At 40.2% G+C, this 19,190-nt stretch overlaps 1 protein-coding gene across 5 annotated transcripts in view; it reads left to right on the top strand.

Annotated features, from left to right (window-relative positions):
• Positions 1 to 19,190, top strand: part of LOC117525137 (plakophilin-4-like) — a 237,110-nt gene that overhangs the window by 167,228 nt on the left and 50,692 nt on the right. For 4 of the 5 annotated variants that reach the window (XM_034186983.1, XM_034186984.1, XM_034186986.1 and 1 more), the window contains 3 exons: positions 486 to 1,068; positions 1,836 to 1,862; positions 16,225 to 16,395. In XM_034186983.1, coding sequence (XP_034042874.1) covers positions 486 to 1,068; positions 1,836 to 1,862; positions 16,225 to 16,395 — 781 coding nt within the window. The remainder of the gene's footprint in view (positions 1 to 485; positions 1,069 to 1,835; positions 1,863 to 16,224; positions 16,396 to 19,190) is intronic. The other variant, XM_034186987.1, reaches the window with a different exon arrangement.

The following is a 19,190-nucleotide window of genomic DNA, read 5'->3' as shown; positions in this document are numbered from 1 at the left end:
CTCACAAAATTGAGGCACTGTATACAAACAAGTGTAATTCTTGACTATTTTTTAAGTCTACACTAGAACTAAATTGTTTCACTTCAACTCCAGTGTGGTGGTGTACAGAGGCAACATTAAAGAAGTTGTGCAACTGACCAAATATTTATGGACCTGACACAAGTACTTTTAAAAGAATTTTGTGAGGACATTGATATTGTGCACTAAGCACTGGAACATAATCATGATTTCACGCAGTGCTGTACACAGAGACAGACCACTGACAAAACAAACGGCACAGTCAAACACTGCTGGAGGAACAGTATTACATTGTTTAAAGTCATGCCCTGTAATTGAATGGTCTGCATAATGCTGTTGTTCTGAAATTCATTATTTTTGCATAAATTGATTTATAAGAGAGTGCTACATGAGTGTTAATGTATTTTATTGCTTTTTACTGTTGCAAAGGTATAAAGCCAAGTTGTGTTTGTCTTCCACGCTCACAGGTTCCAACAGGCACAGCAGCAGTGCCTGGCCGTGCTGTGCGGAGGGTAAGCTCAGTGCCTTCTCGTTCTCACTCACCAGCCTACACGACCAGTATGTCCCCCTCCCGCGGCTCCCTGCGTGCTGCGGTTGGCAGCACATACGGCTCCCCTATTGTAACGGAACCAAAACCACTCTCCAGCGTCTTCTCTACCACCTTGCCCTCTCCCCAGCGCACCAGCACCACCGGTGATGGTGGGAGTGGCTCACCTTACTCCACCCAAAAAGACTCCCCTGCAGTCCTTCGACGGATGGGTTCCGCCAACTCTCGTGTGGGCAACACCAGCCGTACCACCTCACCATACCAGGGCTCTGCGGGGTCATCGTCGGGCCGTATGGGCTCGCCTTTGACCATAGTGGACAGTGTCAACCCTCCGCTGACCAAGCAGCCCACTCACTCATCCCCTCCGCTCAGGGCTAGCATGACGGCCGTGCCCCAACACTTTAGCTCCACTCTCCCACGTTCTGTACAACAAAACACTGACCTGTATGGAACCCAGAGTTACGACATCTATGAGAGGATGACACGACCCGACAACCTCACAGGTGCTCAAATGCACACACGTATGCAGCTGTTTATATTACTTTTTCTCAGCAGTCCCCCCCCCCCCCCCCCCCCACACACACACACACACACACACACTCTCTCTCTCTCTCTCTCTCTCTCTCTCTCTCTCTCTCTCTCTCTCTCTCTCTCTCTCTCTCTCTCTCCCCCTCTCTCTCTCTCCCCCTCTCTCTCTCTCTCTCTCTCTCTCTCTCTCTCTCTCTCTCTCTCTCTCTCTCTCTCTCTCTCTCTCTCTCATTAACAGATAGTGCCATAATTTAAAGCTTCTGTCAAACTGGGATCCAACGTGACCCTGAGCAAACACGTGAGAAGCTCAACACGTGAGAAGCTCAAAGAAAGTTGAAGCCAACAAATTCATGAACCAGACCTGTTCCTGTTTCTTTATCAATCTGTCAAACCTTAATTTAATAACCTGCTACTTTTTCAAATGCCCTCTGTCGATAACACTTTGGCATGTAATGAGAATTGCAGCTTTTGTGCAGCAGAGGGATTATTAAAAAAAACAAAAAAACGCACTTTTCTTCCCCATTTACTGTACTTAATAGGTGCATACTATTCACTTGTAAGAACAAATGCTGTTTTTTATTTAAAGCTGTGAAAACATTCCAGCTTAAAAGAGCATTTTTGTTTTCCTGCAAAAGGTGAGAGCTACACTTAAAAATGAAACAAAATAAAAGCGTACATTACTGTGATGACGCTAATGGACTGCGTTTTTGTTTGACTTTACGCTGCCTGGGGTTCTCTTCAGATGCCCTGGTTGATGATGACATTCAAGGTGAACTGTGTTTGTTGACTAACATCACTGTGTCTGTGCTGTTCTTTCATTTGAGCATTGCTGCATGTGTCTTGTTAAGCAATCACCTCTGTCCAGTCTGCCTATTTACTTTAAAATGCCCACATGAGGAGGAGGCTAAGTGGTGAACGTGTACCTGCTTTTAGATCAGGTGCAGCATTCTGATGTTGTGGTGCATCATCATTTTAAGTTCTTTCTTTTTTTTTCTCAAAGTCTGTAGCAAATTGTCATCTTGAGAGAGCTAATTACACCCGTCTCTGTGCTGCGAATAGCAATCACACACCTTGCTATGACTAATGATGTTTCCAGCAGACACAAATAGGTTTTTAGTCCCTGTCCTCTGAAAAGACTGAGATGCCGGTTACATGTTTCTTCATCTCTGTCTCACTCCTGTCTATCTCATTCTCCATCCTCCGTCTTTCTCACTGTCTCCTTTTCTCTCTCATACTCATCATTGTGCTTTTTTTTTTTTACACAACATTTTCTCACAAGTCTTTGATAAGCCGCAGTGGAAGGAAACGTGATGATCCCATGGCCGGGCTCGTTAGTGCACAGTTGGCAAATGTCTGAAAGCCAAAAATCCTGATATTGTTGGTTTGTCACCGTGACCGTCCATCCAGAAGATGTTACCTTCCTGGCCTCATGTCTCTTTCTCACTCACACTTTATGGTTCCCCTTCTTTTCTCTTAAAACGATGGCTATCCGCCTCCTTTCTTGCTCCCTTCTTTTTGTCCCCTTTGTTCTGCCCCCCCCCCCCACCTGCTTCTCTTCTCTGCACTGTCATCTGCTGGATGTGCTGCTCAAAAATGGAAAATGAAGACAGATTGTCCTCACAATATTCCCATTATGCCAAATGTCCATTTCAGAGTATGGTGGAACAGCCAATGAAAAATGGGGAATGGCATATGTGCACGGTTTGTTTAATGTACTCATTGGCGGGCCACCGTGTTTTAAATGACAGACACCCATGAATGTGGGTACAGGTAGGAAACGCGTATCCCAGGTGGTACTGGCTATACGTATGAGACATTTCTGCACATTCCCTGCAGTATTATTGATTGCACTGTGCTCCAGTAACACTGAGCAGCTATGACAGAACCCCAAAGAATTTTATATTTATTTGTGTTCTTTTTCCAGCACCTTGACTATTGAAGAAGTTATAGATTATCCCACAGCAACAGCCAAACAAAAATTGACGCCGCTGAGCAGGATGTGCTCGTTAACGCTGACTACAGGAGAAAATGTCACAGGAACAAAAATACTTTTTTGATAGAAGACGGCTTTTTTTGTGTTATCACAGTTTGTTTAGATCAGTGGTTCACAACCTTTTTTCCTTTGAGTCCCCGCATTTGTATTGAAGAAAGGCTGAGTTCCATCAGCATGCGCACTGCAAAAGTACCTGATTATTCCCATTTTTGTTGTTTGACAAAAATTTCCTTGAACACATATATATCTTATTATAATTATAATATAATTATATTATAATTAGAGTTCCATAACCCAAAACACACACACAATTGATTATCCAGTAAGCAAGGATTATGACTATGTACCATGTGTACCTCTAATTTTTACAACCTTAGACCAGGCAAAATCTCATGAACTTTAGTGACCCCCTGAGGGGTCTCGGACACAAGGTTGGGAGCCAGGGTTTTGAATATAATTTTCCTTACCTGAGATGTAATGTGGAGTGCTTGCAGTAATCTAATCATGACTGAGTTGTGTGGTAGCTACTCAGTACCGCTGGGCGTGCTCAGAAATGTCTTGTACCTGTAGTCACCAAGACGTAAACTTCAACCACCATTTTGACACCATCTTGAAAGTCTGAAATAATTGCATTTTCTTGACTGGCCAATTGATGCTGGCTCCACAACACAGCACATTCCCATGGGACTTCATGTCAAAATGTTCAAACTTCAGAGCAGAAAAAAAGGGTTTTGGTCTTTGTAAATAGTTTCCCCCTACATGGCAACTGTATGGAGGTGGGGGAGGTGAATTTTTTTTCTAACTTCTTAGTTTAAGATGATTTAAGCCATAAAGTTCTAAATAATTATGAATGTGGTTGCTTTGAGTGACAGTGGTTGAACTCAGCAACTACTCCTCTTGTTACTCTCCGAGTGTAACTCCAGGAGGCCACTAGAAGTGGCCGGTCGCTGTTGTGGAGGCTGTGTCTGTCATTTCGTATTAGTTTATCACAAACACCTGGAATAATGCGGCTTGTTGTTTGGTGAAACGTCCTAAAGGATCATCAAAGACATCTCTATGGCAGTATTCACGCTGAGTGAAACTCTTGTCTTATTTAATGTTGTATGCTACCAGAGTTAGCACTTTTAACATCTGTTGCAGGTTCATCTGGTAGGTCCACTTAATGCACAATTACTGAGAAAATAAGCATCGCATGACTTTTAATGTTTACACCAAATTAAATCTTTTTGAGAACCACTGCACAGTCCCCCAAAATATGATTTAATAAACACCGGAACAGACGCTAGCCTATTAGCTTGTGGTTCAGATTCAAAGACAGTGGTGTATTCAGGCTTTTCTCGTCACACACTGAGGTCTTGTCCAGACTGATATAGCACTTTGCCAATATGGTCTTTGTCTTTGTCATTTTCAAATAGTCTCCATTTCAAAATTTATCTGCATCCAAATGAAAACACTGTAGTACATATGCCAGGCCTGTATGTGGCGTTGTAGTGCTTCCACAGAAAAGGGAGAAGACGTGTGTAAGAGCTGACTGGTGTAAAAGCTAATCATTGTAGTGGCAGAAGCTAAAGCTACACTACTAAGCGGCACACTAATAATAATAACAGTTATAATAAAAAAAATATCTCTACTCAGGATGGTCCACATAAATACAGATGTGCAGTATAACATCTACAGACCCTATATTTATTTTCATTGAAGTCTTCATGTGACCATTCATACAGTTCTGATATACACTATTTCAAATATTAAAACCATTCACACACTGGATAAATATAAAATCTTAATTTTACCTATTGCATCATTTCAACTGAATTAATCATCACAACCTAACAAAACTGTTATCCACATAAGATGTCCTTGTTTTGGAAGATGACATCTGAAAATACTTCAATTTCATTTCATGGAAATTACTTGTGAATAAATGCAGCGTTTTTGAAAGCATTTTTGCACTGGGTGTGTTTTTTAGTGTGAACCAGAAGACACGGTGCTTTGTCACTCCAAAAAGAAAAAATAACTTTTTTAAAAGCTGAAAGTCCTTTCTGCAGTTATTTTATTCGTGTCACAGCGCTCTCATTTATTCATGCCAGCGTTTGTCACAGCTGTCCGCCATCTCTTCACCATTCTGCTTGTGATGAAAATAAATCCCATTAATGATCCACCAAGACAAAAAAAAAGTGTTCAATTACACAAAGAACAACATTATGACGACTGGGGTTAGGGCCCCTTCACACATAGTACGATTAAGTACAAATCTGACAGGCTCCTGGCTGTCCGGTCCCCATGTGATCAGATCTGTACATACATATAACCATTTTATGCAAGTGTGCCCCCCCGGCACGCCAGATGTGTTGGGGGAGTGGAGGGGAGGTGCAGCATGCGCACACGTGAGACACAGGCACCACATGTATGTGGCTTTTTGCAACTCCACACTCGTGGGGGCAGGGCACTTTAACAAATTTCACATCAGCTCAACAGTGATCATCTGCTGATTGTTTTTGTGATGATAGCGTGAATGGCCACACATTTTCTAAGTGCCAAACAAGCGGTGTTAGATTTTCATGTGTGTCACCTGGAATTTGGCCAACACCTGACGCGAGAGGATTCGATGGGCTCTCACAGCGTACTGTCTTTCAGTTGCTGGTGTGCGCAAATACTTGTAGCAACAGGTGTACAAGGCATTGGAAGCAGCTATGATTTTACACGTATTGCATACGATTCTTGCTTCATGTGCACTTCATGCGCAGTTTGACCAAATTTGCACTATGTGTTAAGGGGCCCTTAGAAAGGCGGGGCTGTGACATCATTGTTTCAGAAAAGCTGCATATTGCTCATCCAGATGAAAACATCAAGGTGGCATTTTCAGATTTATCCACTCTGCCACCAAAAACACTGTTTCAGTGTGGATGAATGCCAATACAATACAAAACTTAAGTGGATACGCCTAAACCCATTTCCATGTCAACATGGAAATGCTTCACGACTTTATGCATTAATGAGTTCATTGTGAATCACTGTGGGCGGGGCTCTGAACAAGGTGACACCCAGACAAGGGTGTCATTTCGGCTGTTCCAGGTGTCTATAGAAAAGCTGAGTGACATCACACAGGCTTTGGCCAGTTTTATACCTGACACCAAGTCTGACACCCACAGGCAAACCTAGGGTGTTCCACTTCAGGTTAAAACCCCCGTGAAATATTCCATGTATGGTCATGAAGCAGGAACAAGCTGTTTTGAAATGTTGATCTAAATATATGAGTTGGTTGGTAAAACTGTTTTGAAATCCTTGACTAAAGAAATTAAATAATTGCTTCAGAAGAGCCACTATGCTGGCAGTATGTAATCCGTAAATTCAGAAATTATACATTTGCTTCAGAATGTGATTCACTGTTTTGCAACGTTCAAAACACTAAACGAAACCGTTGCTTCAAAAAAAATTATTCACCTTTTCAGAACACTCAAAACACTAAGATGGTGACATGAAGTGGACAGATCCCCCCCCCAAAAAAACATCCCCAAATAAATGACTGGCTATGCCCCTATACACTCCCTGTTTTTGTGTGTGTGTGTGTGTTTGTTTGTTTTTTTGCAATCATATTTGGTCAATGTGCCTATTGTCGCTGAGGTCTCCATGTGTGGAGATTGTTTTAGTTATTTTTTAATCAGAAAAGCAGGCAGCTGCATCTATTTTAAATGTTTGTTTCAACAGAGCAGGAGAAAGCACTCGCCAAAGCACCGCCGCCCTTCATCGAGCCTCTGCCAAGTGTAATCTGTTAAAGCCACGGTGAGAGGGCTGAGGGGAGAATTAAATGATTATAACGCACCAGGAATGTGGGCCGTTCATCCTCTATAGACAACAGTATGTTATTTCTTGCTGACAATTTGCAGACACTTTTAGAAGTGACTGTGTCACTTCTGTCAGGTGAGGAGAATAAAGAAAGCAGACGGATTAGTCTCTTCTAAGGTTGTTTGAATGTTGCAACTTTCTAGTTGGGCTGCTGAGAAGGAGTGATATGCATGAAGGCTCCTGTGGCTGGAAGATTCGGCCCCTCTCGTGCCGACACGGCAACGCCAGATGCCCCGTTCATGTGGCCAAGCTTTACATGGAATGAGGGGTCTGGTGGTCCTAGACTGCCTTGTTTCATTTTCTTCATTTCTTTCTCCCCCATGCTCTCGTCCTTTTCTTTCTCATTTCCCACCACCTCCTTTTCCTCCTCCCCACACTCGCCCCCCCGTCAAACCTTTGAACAAGAGAAGCTGAACTGATTTCCTGCCAAGCGCTGCTTGCGGCTATTGTGTGTCCTGCCACAGATTGAAAGGCTTCATGGGCCATTGAATGTGCCTCTACAGCAGAGCAGCAGCAGAAACACCCCATACTTTTCAGTCCTTACTCTGCATCATCTTACAATGGGGCTGCCATTTCTCACTGAATCGTATCGTTGTTTACAGTTTTTGAAGGTTTCCTGCAGTTGTTTTAAAATTCACCCTTTAATAAAGTAGACCTCAAATTTATTGTCTTCATAGTTTTATGTTTAATATTGTTTTATGTATATAGAAAGATAAAATGTCAGTCTAGGGGACATTCTGACATTAGTCCAGGTGTTGCTGCCCTCAGACAACTATATTTAGATACTGTGATATGGGGAAAAAATACTTTTAAAAGACAATTTAAAAGTAATAATTAAATATTGATTTATTTTTTTTTTATGTATTTGATTTTTTTTGGTGACGCACATAAGAGTTCTTGAACAATGAATAAACAACTTGCTTGCTCAGTAGAATTTTACCTCTGCGAAGACCCAAAGTAAATAACATAATGCTGAAATAGTAATTTAATCCAGCTCCACCCTTTTATGTAGATCTGCTTTGGAATGTAGCTGTATTTATTTGAGGCAGGACCAAATATAGAGGTTGTTGTTAATTTTTTATAAGTTACCTTTTTAGCTGATCTATCAACATCATATTTGTATTCATCCTGATGAGTATTTTGATCTTTTGTTGAAAATCAATATACAAATTAGGAGTGTTTTGACAACACTTTTTCTCCACAAATCAAAGTCAGTTAATATTGAGTATCTGCTAATAGTGAGTCCTGAGCCAGTACTTGTATTTTCCTTCATATTACACTTGCACAGAGAATAATACAAGTATGTTCGTCCAATGTCTACACTTTACAGTTGAGCACCTCTGCAAAACATTCTGAAAATAAACTACCTTCAATCCAAGTTGTTTGTTTATTTTTTTATATGGCTCTTATCATTTTCACTTAGTGCAGAATTATAGTAGTAAAACTAGAACATAGAGTAATATTGATTGAATGTGGTGATGTTCTAGCTGTTAAAAATGCATGAATAATAATAATTAGTATTAGATTGAAAAATGTCTTTTAAAATATATCTTCAAAGATGAACCTTTATATTGCGGGGGGGAGTGGGGTTCTGACCCCTCATCTTTCTGGCTATGGGCCTGTACAGTAAAACTTGGGCTGTTCATGTGGAAAGCCCTGTCTAATTAGCCAGTAAGAAGAGTGTCACATGAGTCATGCACCCAGGATGGAATAGGTGCTTATTTGAAGTGAAGCAGAGCAATAAATATGTTGACATTGTTGATTAGTGACCAAAAGTCACTGACACAGCAGTGGCTGTAAGCGAAGTTGGCAGAGAGCATATGAAGCACAGTGAGAAAGAATGCACACTGATTTAAGTTGTTTAATTAATGTCATGTGATTAATCAAAAATGCTTCAGTTGTGCCCCATTTCAATCAGTGTGATTGAACAAGGACATCCCTTTTCATATATATATATATATATATATATATATATATATTTGTTTTTGTTTTTTGTTAATATTATACAAAAGCAAACCAAACTTGCTTAACAGTCATTGGAAAACATCATAATAACAGGCAAGCAAATAACCATTAAAATAAAATCAATAAGACCAACTTACAATATTTAAATAATAATAATGATATAACATTTCTTGGGGCTGTAAGCTATTCTGGAGCCCAACCTTATCACCATGAAAATCCATTACATAGTTTAAGCAGTGCTGCTAAAAATCCATCAAGCTAGTCACCATACATGAATGAAAACATATGCTACTTGAAAGATATTTTTTCCAAAACATAAATATTTAAATTAGTGGTGCCAGCATGATGAACTCGGCTTTTGGTCATCATGATTGTATTTTTTTTTGTATGTTTGTTTGTTTACAATGCACAATGTTAGCAGCATCTCTCAACCAGCTATGTGATTCCCCCCCCCCCTTAAGCACAGCTCCTTCCCCACAGAGAACTCTGGACTTTGGAGGTCAGCCTGTAATTGTTTTTGTGTCTCCATCTACAACCCCAATTCCAGTGAAGTTGGGACGTTGTGTAAAATGTAAATAAAAACAGAATACAATGATTTGCAAATCCTCTACAACCTATATTCAATTGAATACACAACAGAGAACGATATTTAATGTTCAAACTGATAGACTTTGTTTTTGTGGCAGATATTTGCTAACTTTGAAATGGATGCCTGCAACACGTTTTAAAAAAGCTGGCACCGTGGTATGTTTACTACTGTTTACATCATCTTTCCTTCTAACAACACTCAAACATTTGGGAACTGAGAACACAAATTGTTAAAGCTTTGGAGGTGGAATTCTTTCCCATTCTTGCTTGATGTACGACTTTCGTTGTTCAACAGTCCGGGATCTCCGTTGTCGTATTTTGCGCTTCATAATGCACCATACATTTTCAATGGGCGGCAGGACTGGACTGCAGGCAGGCTAGTCTAGTACCCGCACTCTTTTACTATGAAGCCACACTGTTGTAACACGTGCAGAATGTGGCTTGGCATTGTCTTGCTGAAATAAGCAGGGACGTCCCTAAAAAAGATGTTGCTTGGATGGCACCATGTGTTGCTCCAAAACCTGGATGTACCTTTCAGCGTTGATGGTGCCATCACAGATGTGTAAGTTGTCTATGCCATGGGCACTTACACACCCCCATACCATCACAGATGCTGGCTTTTAACTTTGCGCTGGTAACAATCTGGATGGTCTTTTTCCTCTTTTGTCCGGAGGACACGACATCCATGATTTCCAAAAACAGTTTGAAATGTGGACTCATCAGACCACAGCACACTTTTCCATTTCAAATGAGCTCGGGCCCAGAGAAGGCAGCAGTGTTTCTGGATGTTGTTGAGGTATGGCTTTCGCTTTGCATGGTAGAGTTTTAACTTGCACTTGTAGATGTAGCAACGAACTGTGTTAACTGACAATGGTTTTCTGAAGTGTTCCTGAGCCCACGCGGTAAGATCCTTTACAGAATGATGTCGGTTTTTAATGCAGTGCCGCCTGAGGGACCGAAGGTCACGGGCATTTAATGTTGGTTTTCAGCCTTGCCGCTTATGTGTAGAAAGTTCTCCAGATTCTCTGAATCTTCTGATTATATTATGGACTATAGATGATGGAATCCATAAATTCCTTGCAATTGAACGTTGAGAAACATTGTTCTTAAACTGTTGGAGTATTTTTTCACGCAGTTGTTCACAATGTGGTGATCCTTGCCCCATCTTTGCTTGTGAATGGCTGAGCCTTTTGGGGATGTTCCTTTTATACCCAATCATGACACTCACCTGTTTCCAAACAGGTGAGTGTCAACTTCCCCAGTCTTTTGTTGCCCCGTCCCACCTTTTTGAAATATGTTGCAGGCATCCATTTCAAAATGAGCAAATATTTGCACAAAAACAATAAAGTTTATCAGTTTGAACATTAAATATCTTCTCTTTGTGGTATATTCAATTGAATATAGGTTGAAGAGGATTTGCAAATCATTCTATTCTGTTTTATTTACATTTTACGCAATGTCCCAACTTTATTGGAATTGGGGTTATAAAACCTTTACTTGCCCCCAAAGTGCTCCTGCTCCTTTTGGAGACAAAACTGCTTATTTATTAATTTCCTGCTACTCAAACTGCGATAAGAATCCCTCATTTAGCTCGTTCTGCATGCCTGCATTTGTGTTTATCAACAGTCTGGTCTCATGCAGTCGGAAACGACCCAAGTGATGTATGAAAGCTTGTAAAATGTGCAGGGAGCAGCTAGTTTTCAAATGCATACGGCTCACTGGGGTTCAAAGTTGAGTGAGCATCACTGATGTGAAGTTTTACATGAACAAAAACACATCACTTATAATCTCTCATGTTAGGTACAAAAGGAAATGGGAGAAAAACTAGCTTGCGATTCATTTCATGTGCACTTATCTCGTTTTCAGTTTTTGTTTTGCTTTAATTCAAAGCACAGACTTTACCAGTGAAATGTGATCTTTCTTTCATTCTTGTTCTTCTGATTACAGAAAATTCTTTATATGAAATAATACATCCAAATTCAACTGGCACTTTAATTTTATCAGGGGAGTCATTGGCTCACTTGTGCTATAATTATAGTACATTTCCGAGCATTAGCCTGTTGTTAATTTGATAAACCTTTCACAGTTGATTATCCATCTCCCAAATAGCATTATTCTAAATTAATGTTTTGCTCTTTATCCAGTAGTACATGACACCACCAGCAGATACTATCATGTGCAGTACTGAACATATTTACAATTGGATTTTCATCACAGTTGCACACAGACTGCCAATACTTGTCAGTATAAGTAAAATTGTTTAGGTTTCTGTGGCCACAGTTATCTAGGCTGTGATGGTGGGCACAGTTCTGCTAACTGGTAATTAGCAAAGCTAACTTTTTTGTTAGCGGATTAACTTTTCACCTAATTTTGAAAACCATCAGCAGACCACTTGCCTTCGGCTAAATTTAGCTCCGCTAACTTTTTTTTTTTTTTTTTTTTATGGCATAGTGAATCAAAATCAAACATTTTAGTACTTACCTGTTGCATGTTTTGCAATAATCAGAGGGCTGTGAGCTCAGTCCTCAGCAGAAGAGAGCGGAGGGAGCCGGCTGCTGTTGCCTCAAAGGAAGAAAAAAAAGTCCTTTACTTTCAACATGCAAATAGTGTGGAGGAGACATGAAGTGTAACAAACTTTTCACTCATGGTTTTACTCATAAACAACTAATTCCAGACACTTTGTCAATATTAACGGTAACTGTCATTTTTACAGTGAGAAAATATCATACATATTACATGTCTTTTATAGGAATGCGCTAAATTCTGCCAAAAGGACCACTGCCACTGTCTACAGGCAGTAGATGGCAGTGTGAGCAGATACACATTCGCTAAATGTAATGAATGACTTAAATAGAATTTTCAGTTTTCAAATTGCAAATTACATATTTAAAAATACAGATTTATTTGTAAAACCCACCACACGTTTCAGTAACTGTGTGTTACCACTGACATCAGGAAACTATTGTACCCATATTTCAATACGATAAAACCTTCAAAATTAGTACATTACTTTAAAACTAAAACATATAATTGATATTTTCACTTTGTAAAACAACAGACGTGATGTCAACTTCAATATCTTGTCCACAATTAGTTTGTTTAAAATTATAACCAGGTCTGTATGGTGTGAAGAGAAATTATCTTTTTTTTCTCTCTCCTTTCTCTCTGATCACCAGGTCTCTTTTTCTGAGAGAAGGTCGATCTGAGACAGAAGCACTGAGTTGTGTCAGTAGCTGCCATGTACTGAAGTCAATACTGAAAGTTATTGGTTTAGCTTATATCTGGGATGTATCGGTTTAGCTTTATAAAAGTTAACTTTTTAGTTAGCGGATTAACGGTTATCGAAGCTAACTTTTTGCTTAGCTGTGCCCACCACTGCTAACTTCCTGTGGAGTTATATTTGTGTAATTAATACCTGCAAATGCAAAGAGGATGATCTACAAATATTCCTTGATTTGCACAACTTCCGCTCTTGTGAAAAGCTCATGTACACACATGTACACACACACACACACACACACACACGCAAGCCCTCCTGCAGACGTCTTTAAAACATATTGTTTTTGATTTATTGATATTGTACAAATACATAGAGGATGTTAATAATTAACTAAAAAACTGCCAGTTATAAAGAACACAAGGCTCATATGGCCAAGGGTATTTTAGTATTTTTAAGTTGTACCAGAGTATAAGTTGCAGGATCTCAAAAACTAGTTTAAGAAAAACACAACTTAAAATATGAGTGATTGTGTTTTATAATAATGTTGCATGGTCATTTGCAACTGTGTTAGTATGGTATTCTACTGCCCGGCACTTATTATTGAATGCAAAATTATAGCTCACATTCATTTTTGTTGGAACTGATTTTGTGTCGACATGCCAATAACAAAGGGGGGAGGGTCATCAAACCCTCCTTTTAATTATTAACTGGGATGCCTAAAACGTGTGTGTGTGTGTGTGTGTGTGTGTGTGTGTGTGTGTGTGTGTGTGTGTGTGTGTGTGTGTGTGTGTGTGTGTGTGTGTGTGTGTGTGTGTGTGTGTGTGTGTGTGTGAGAGAGAGAGAGAGACGTAGTTATGCACTATAAGGTAATGTTAACATTAACCTATATTTGGTGACCAAATTGTTTGTAATGTCCACATCTTGGGCTATTATCCAATCATTACAGCCTCAGGCTGTGTGTGTTTTGGAAAATTCCGGCTCTTCCACAACTATTTGGGAACCGTGAGCTGTAGATCTTTCAAAAAGCGTGCAGGATAGTGGTTGTGTGTGTGTGACATTTATGTAGCAGCACTCACAGCAGCAGATGTTTCAGTTCATTTACCTCTTCTCGTTTTTCTCATTCTGGCTGCCAGATTCAGTCAGATGGGATTTTCTGTTTGACTGAGCCTCCATATTGAGACCTGGCTGGCAGAGAACTTTAACTTGGAGCATTCACCTGTGTTTTTCTTTCTCACCCCTGTCTGGTTAACCTGTGTCTGATTGTGGAAGCTCCAGCACTTTCCTGTGTCTCAGATTTCCCAATGCCTCCGCTGTCTGTGCTCTGACTGATACACATTAATGCCATAAAACACTGTGGACTGTTTACCTGCAAGAATTGGGTGAATGAAGCTTCCCAGAGTCTGTAGGATTTAGTGATATTTATTCACATAAATGGAATATAGCATTCGTAACTTTCTGTTCGTTTCGGGAATAACGCTGTTGTGCCTGATGATTTGTGGACGTTCATGCTAGTTATATGATCACAAATTGAGGTTTACTGGCAACGCGTTAGTGGAGCACGAACGTCCGCAAATTATCAGACGACACAACAGTGTTATTTCCATTGTAATCCAATTCAGTCGTTTGCATGGTTTATTTTTCTGTAGGTAATTTGTTTGGCGAGGCTTACCGTGAGGCAGCGTTGCTCCAGCAGTGGTCAGGGCGCAGAGTTATCCGTCAAATGTGAAAATCCATCAAATGTGAAATGGCAATTCTGTGTCAGAATCCACATCAGTACTTTCGTATGGTAACTTAAATTCACCCATTTCGGCAGTGGTGTCAGTACGCGACTGGTAAATCGACAGTTCCACATCCCGACAATATTGTGCATGTGCAGTTGCGTGGAGGGCTGGCCTGTCAACAGCAATGACTGGTGTTCTCGTTAGAACACCGGTCAGGGCGCAGAGTAATACATCCAAATGTGAAATGGTCAAATATTTTGCCACCGTTACCCTGATATTATATGGTCTGAAATCTCACATGATTAACCAATCAGATTTGCGGAAAAACTATAATTGGATTAGAATAGTGCACAATTATTACCTAACAACAACGAATTGATGTTATCATAAGCTCAGAATGATGCCTTCATATCTACATGGCAGCGGACCCCATCATGGAGGGTAATCAAGTGCAGGCTAACAAGAGGATCATACATATTGCTTATCACAAGAGAAGTCAAGGAAGCATGAATCCCTGTCGCCAAAGAAGCAAAAATGTGTAGGGATTACAAAGCAACATGCAATCTCACCACTACATGACACGCAATCATACACAGTCATTAAAACATGGTGTAAAATTGGCTGATTGCAGTAAGTGAGAGTGAGGAGGTATTCTAAGTTGTAAGCACATGCAGCCAAAGTGCGTAGCTTTGCACAAAGTATCTGATTTTTTAATTTTTTTATTTTTTTTTTTTTTGAGAGAATCATTTTTGAGAGGAGGTGAAACTACAAACTGCATATTTGGTTTTGCGCAGAACTGGAAATGAGAACACACTTTAAATTATGTTTTATTTTACTCTCCTAGTCTTGAACTTTCCATATTCTAGTAGGTGTGAATATTTTGAAAATCAGCACGTCAGACTCAGACGTGCTGCTGTAGCGCTCTGATTGGTCCCGTCTTTTATTATGAAATAATGCTGAATTTATGTGGAAATGATTGTTATACAAAAGCTTCAGATATCTGTCGCTGAGATAGATGGTGACTGGAGTGCAGTTTTAAGCATGCACATTCAAGGCAGGGAGGGAACCAGTTGTTAGGGGGGACCATTTGGTCGGCGACACCAGAATGTAAGATGGTTCTGATTATAATACGACCCTCAGTTTTTGTATCGTGTATTTATATTGCTTAATCAGTTTTCAATTTTAAAAAGGGCTTCTCGCTTTCCCTCGGTTTCCACATGGATTATCAGCTTACTTTGCTAAAACCTGCTCAGTATACATCACTGTGCACATCATGTGCACTGTGCACTGCTGATATAAGATGCCAACATGGTCCAAAGCAAGAGGTTCACACGTCTTCACCAGCATCTGTCAGAACCCAGAATTTCAGAACTGAAAATTAAGGAGTTTTTAAGAGTTGGGTGTGGAAATTTTTTAGACTCTCTCACTCACTGATTCACTCAACAATTCCATTGTTTGCTAATCACAGCAAGCAGTGTTGTGTGATGATGTTGATGCCATTTTATGCAGACTTTCTGGTCATGTCCTTTATTCACCCTTCTTTTTCTTTCTGTTTGCTTCACTTGCTGTTTTGCACCATGACAGGTCTTTGACATATAGCCAAACTTTATAGAAGAGAAATTACAGTAAAGGCATTTCTGGAAGGCTTTTGTTGCCTTGCTCACTGACACTTTGAGGTTCTGATAAGTACATACTTGCATTTACTGGATTCCATCCTCTGACATTTCAGTGATGACATGTCTGTGTACTCACTCGACCATTCTACAGCTAACTGCCTGCCACTCTGCCACATCTCCAGGACTACGGAGCTCTTATGCCAGTCAGCATAGCCAAATGGGCCAGGACTTAAGGTCAGCAGTCTCCCCAGACCGCCACATCGCTCCAATCTATGAGGATCGTACGTTCCAGGGTCCACTGTACCGCAGTCCCAACCACGTCACGCAGGGGACACTCTACAGGAGCACCTCAGGTTGGTTCCACATTTTATTTATATATATATATATATATATATATATATATATATATGTGTGTGTGTGTGTGTGTGCAAATAGAAGCCGGTAGTTCAAGTAGAAAATGTCCAATCACATGTCACTATTGTAACTCCACATCTTGGAAACACCCACTCCTCCTGTAATGGCTGTCAACATGACGGACAAGACAATGCTCCCTCCATTGTTTCATGAATCTGAAAACTTGCCTTTTTGTCACTACATGAAAGCTTTGTGCAGCTATTCATTAGAAAATTGAAGTTCCTTCTGTTGTAACCACTGCTGCGTGGGATCGAGCGCACTCCGCCTTCTTCATGTCACACTTGTCTGCCTTAGAAACAAGTCTCGCTGATGCAACTCAAGGCACATTTTAAACACTGGCACTGCTCACGGACACCTGGATCAAACACTGTCACGGCATGTTTGATCCAGGTGTCAAACTGGTTGTATTTTTGGGTTCAGTTTCCTGGGTTGATCCTTCTACATGGAAGTTATGACCTTTTATGTTGCCAGGGTGAGTTGTGAAAGTTGCCTGTAAACTATTGAATATAACAGCCAATTAACCAATATTTGGTGCTTGCCCTCGAGTGGTGGTGGACATTATCTGGTACTCACCATAGTGGTTGCATTAAAATAAATGAGAACTAGAGAAGAGTACATACTCTACCTCCCCCAAGGCTGAACAATTCTCACATGTTGCATGTGCATTAACAGCTGTAACTTTAATATACTTGGATGAAATGTGTAAAACTTTTTACTTTATTTATGGAGTCTATATAAAGGCCGACACACAAAAATAGTTAAAAAAAAAAATCACTGAAATGCTTTTTTTTCCTTATTCTTCTTGTCTGTCTTCCACACGAAAATGGCTGCTCAGACTTTTCTTTGACTTAAATGGATCTTGGGGTGTAAGAATTTCATTTTTAAGTAGTAAATATGACTGTTAAACATTTAAAGCAACACACACCGCATTATGTTTTTTTAGAATGTCACATGACTCTTTCTGTATGTCATGTGACTGGAAAAAAGTGTTTCCATTGCAGTTTTGCAAAATATGGCTTTCTTGAATCACCTGAAAAAACACCTCATTTGAGTGCAAAAACATTTTTGTGATATTTGACAGTTTTTTTCAAAATGTACATTTCCATTAAGGTCATTTTCAGTTTATTATTTCGAATAGCGCACTTTGGAAGGTAATGGAAACCTGATTACTGACAACAACCAACAGACATACAATAAGAGGAGAGATAACTGTTGTCACATACTAACGGCACTGTGTAACACTTCAGACTCCAAATGACCTTCAGATCAACCAGGAAATCCCTTTCTGTAGCTCCCCCCCAACCCAGGTTTTTAGGTTTTGAGTAGCTAAAGGCACCTTGACACTTGCATGCCGCACTGGCACGCCAGATTGCATGCCATAGAGTAAACCCATTGTAAACTCCATGTGAACTGTGCGTAGCTGCGAGCTAGTGCGCAAAGAAAACTTTGAAATGTTCAAAACTTCTGGCATGCATTCATTTTGTGAACTAGACGTGAACATTGTGTAACACACAAAAACACTGCGTCGCTGCAAATCAATACGTCTCATTGCCACAGCGCATCTGAACGAGATGTTACATCTATAATAAACATAATTTTACAGGTACATTATCTAACACATAAGAAGGAATGAAAATACAACTGTTTTACCAATCCATTACAATATATATTATCAATAATTAGATGATTACATTGAGATGATTACAAATGCGTTCTCCACCGCACAACGCGTACAAGAGAAGCTGCAGCTACAGATAATGTTTCTGTGATTGTGGGAGCGATGGTTTGTGAGTGCGGTACCCAGCGGGACAAAGCGGGTCACATTGGCACCACAAATTGTGTAGTAGTACGAGGATCAAATTTGTGCAAGTGTCAAGGTGCCTTAAGGATATGCACAAATCTTTTTTTCCTCCATTGTTGTCTTGTCAAACTGAGCACCATTCTCCTGTTCATCTGTCCTTAAAGTGCTGCATATGTTACATCTTTATTCCTCTTTTACTGTTACTGTTCCCTCCTCTGTCCTTTCCTGCCGTCAGTGTTAGACAGAAAAGGGTGAGATATGAGTTAATAGGCAGGTACTGATCTGTCATCCTGCCACAAAGGAGTCCATTACCTGTGTGTCATCCTGAGAATCAGGAGGAGTATGGACGGGTTACCCACAGCCGCAGGCTGCTCTCTTATTGCTCTCCTGATGTTGGCATTCGTCATCACTCCTGCATCACGCACATGCGCTTCGTTTGCACTGACACATTCATTCTCCATTCCTCCATTTCCTCAGCACATAGGAGAGCTGCTTAGGACGATTAGTCCAGTAATAAATGCTATTGATGCTGTGAATCAGCCATACAGATGAGCCACTCTGTGTGTCTGCTTGTTGTATAAAATAAAAATTGTGTGTGTGTGTGTGGGGGGGTATAGATGTTCACATTAGAAAAATCCAATTTTATCCCCAAATATTTTTTGTTATGTTGAGAAAATTTTAATGGACTGTTTCCCCCATTGACTTTCCTTAAATTCTTCCTTTTTTTTCCTTCTGGTACTGTACTTTTGTGCAACTGAGGGCAAGACTTTATGTGAAATAGAAATATTGATCCTTCGCTCAAAAGATGAGGAATGAGATTGGAGTTGTAGTTGTTGTGGTAAAATTGCAAATCTGTGCTGTTTATAATTTTTATTCCAATATTGTTGACTCTGTTGGGCTTTTGAAGAAACCATATTGCACGGCAGCACTGCT

Source organism: Thalassophryne amazonica, chromosome 14 (assembly GCF_902500255.1).
Source record: "Thalassophryne amazonica chromosome 14, fThaAma1.1, whole genome shotgun sequence".
In the NCBI taxonomy this organism is placed as follows: Eukaryota; Metazoa; Chordata; class Actinopteri; order Batrachoidiformes; family Batrachoididae; genus Thalassophryne; species Thalassophryne amazonica.
The sequence above is the reverse complement of the archived record's forward strand: the minus strand, read 5'-3'. Positions and strand labels throughout refer to the sequence as shown.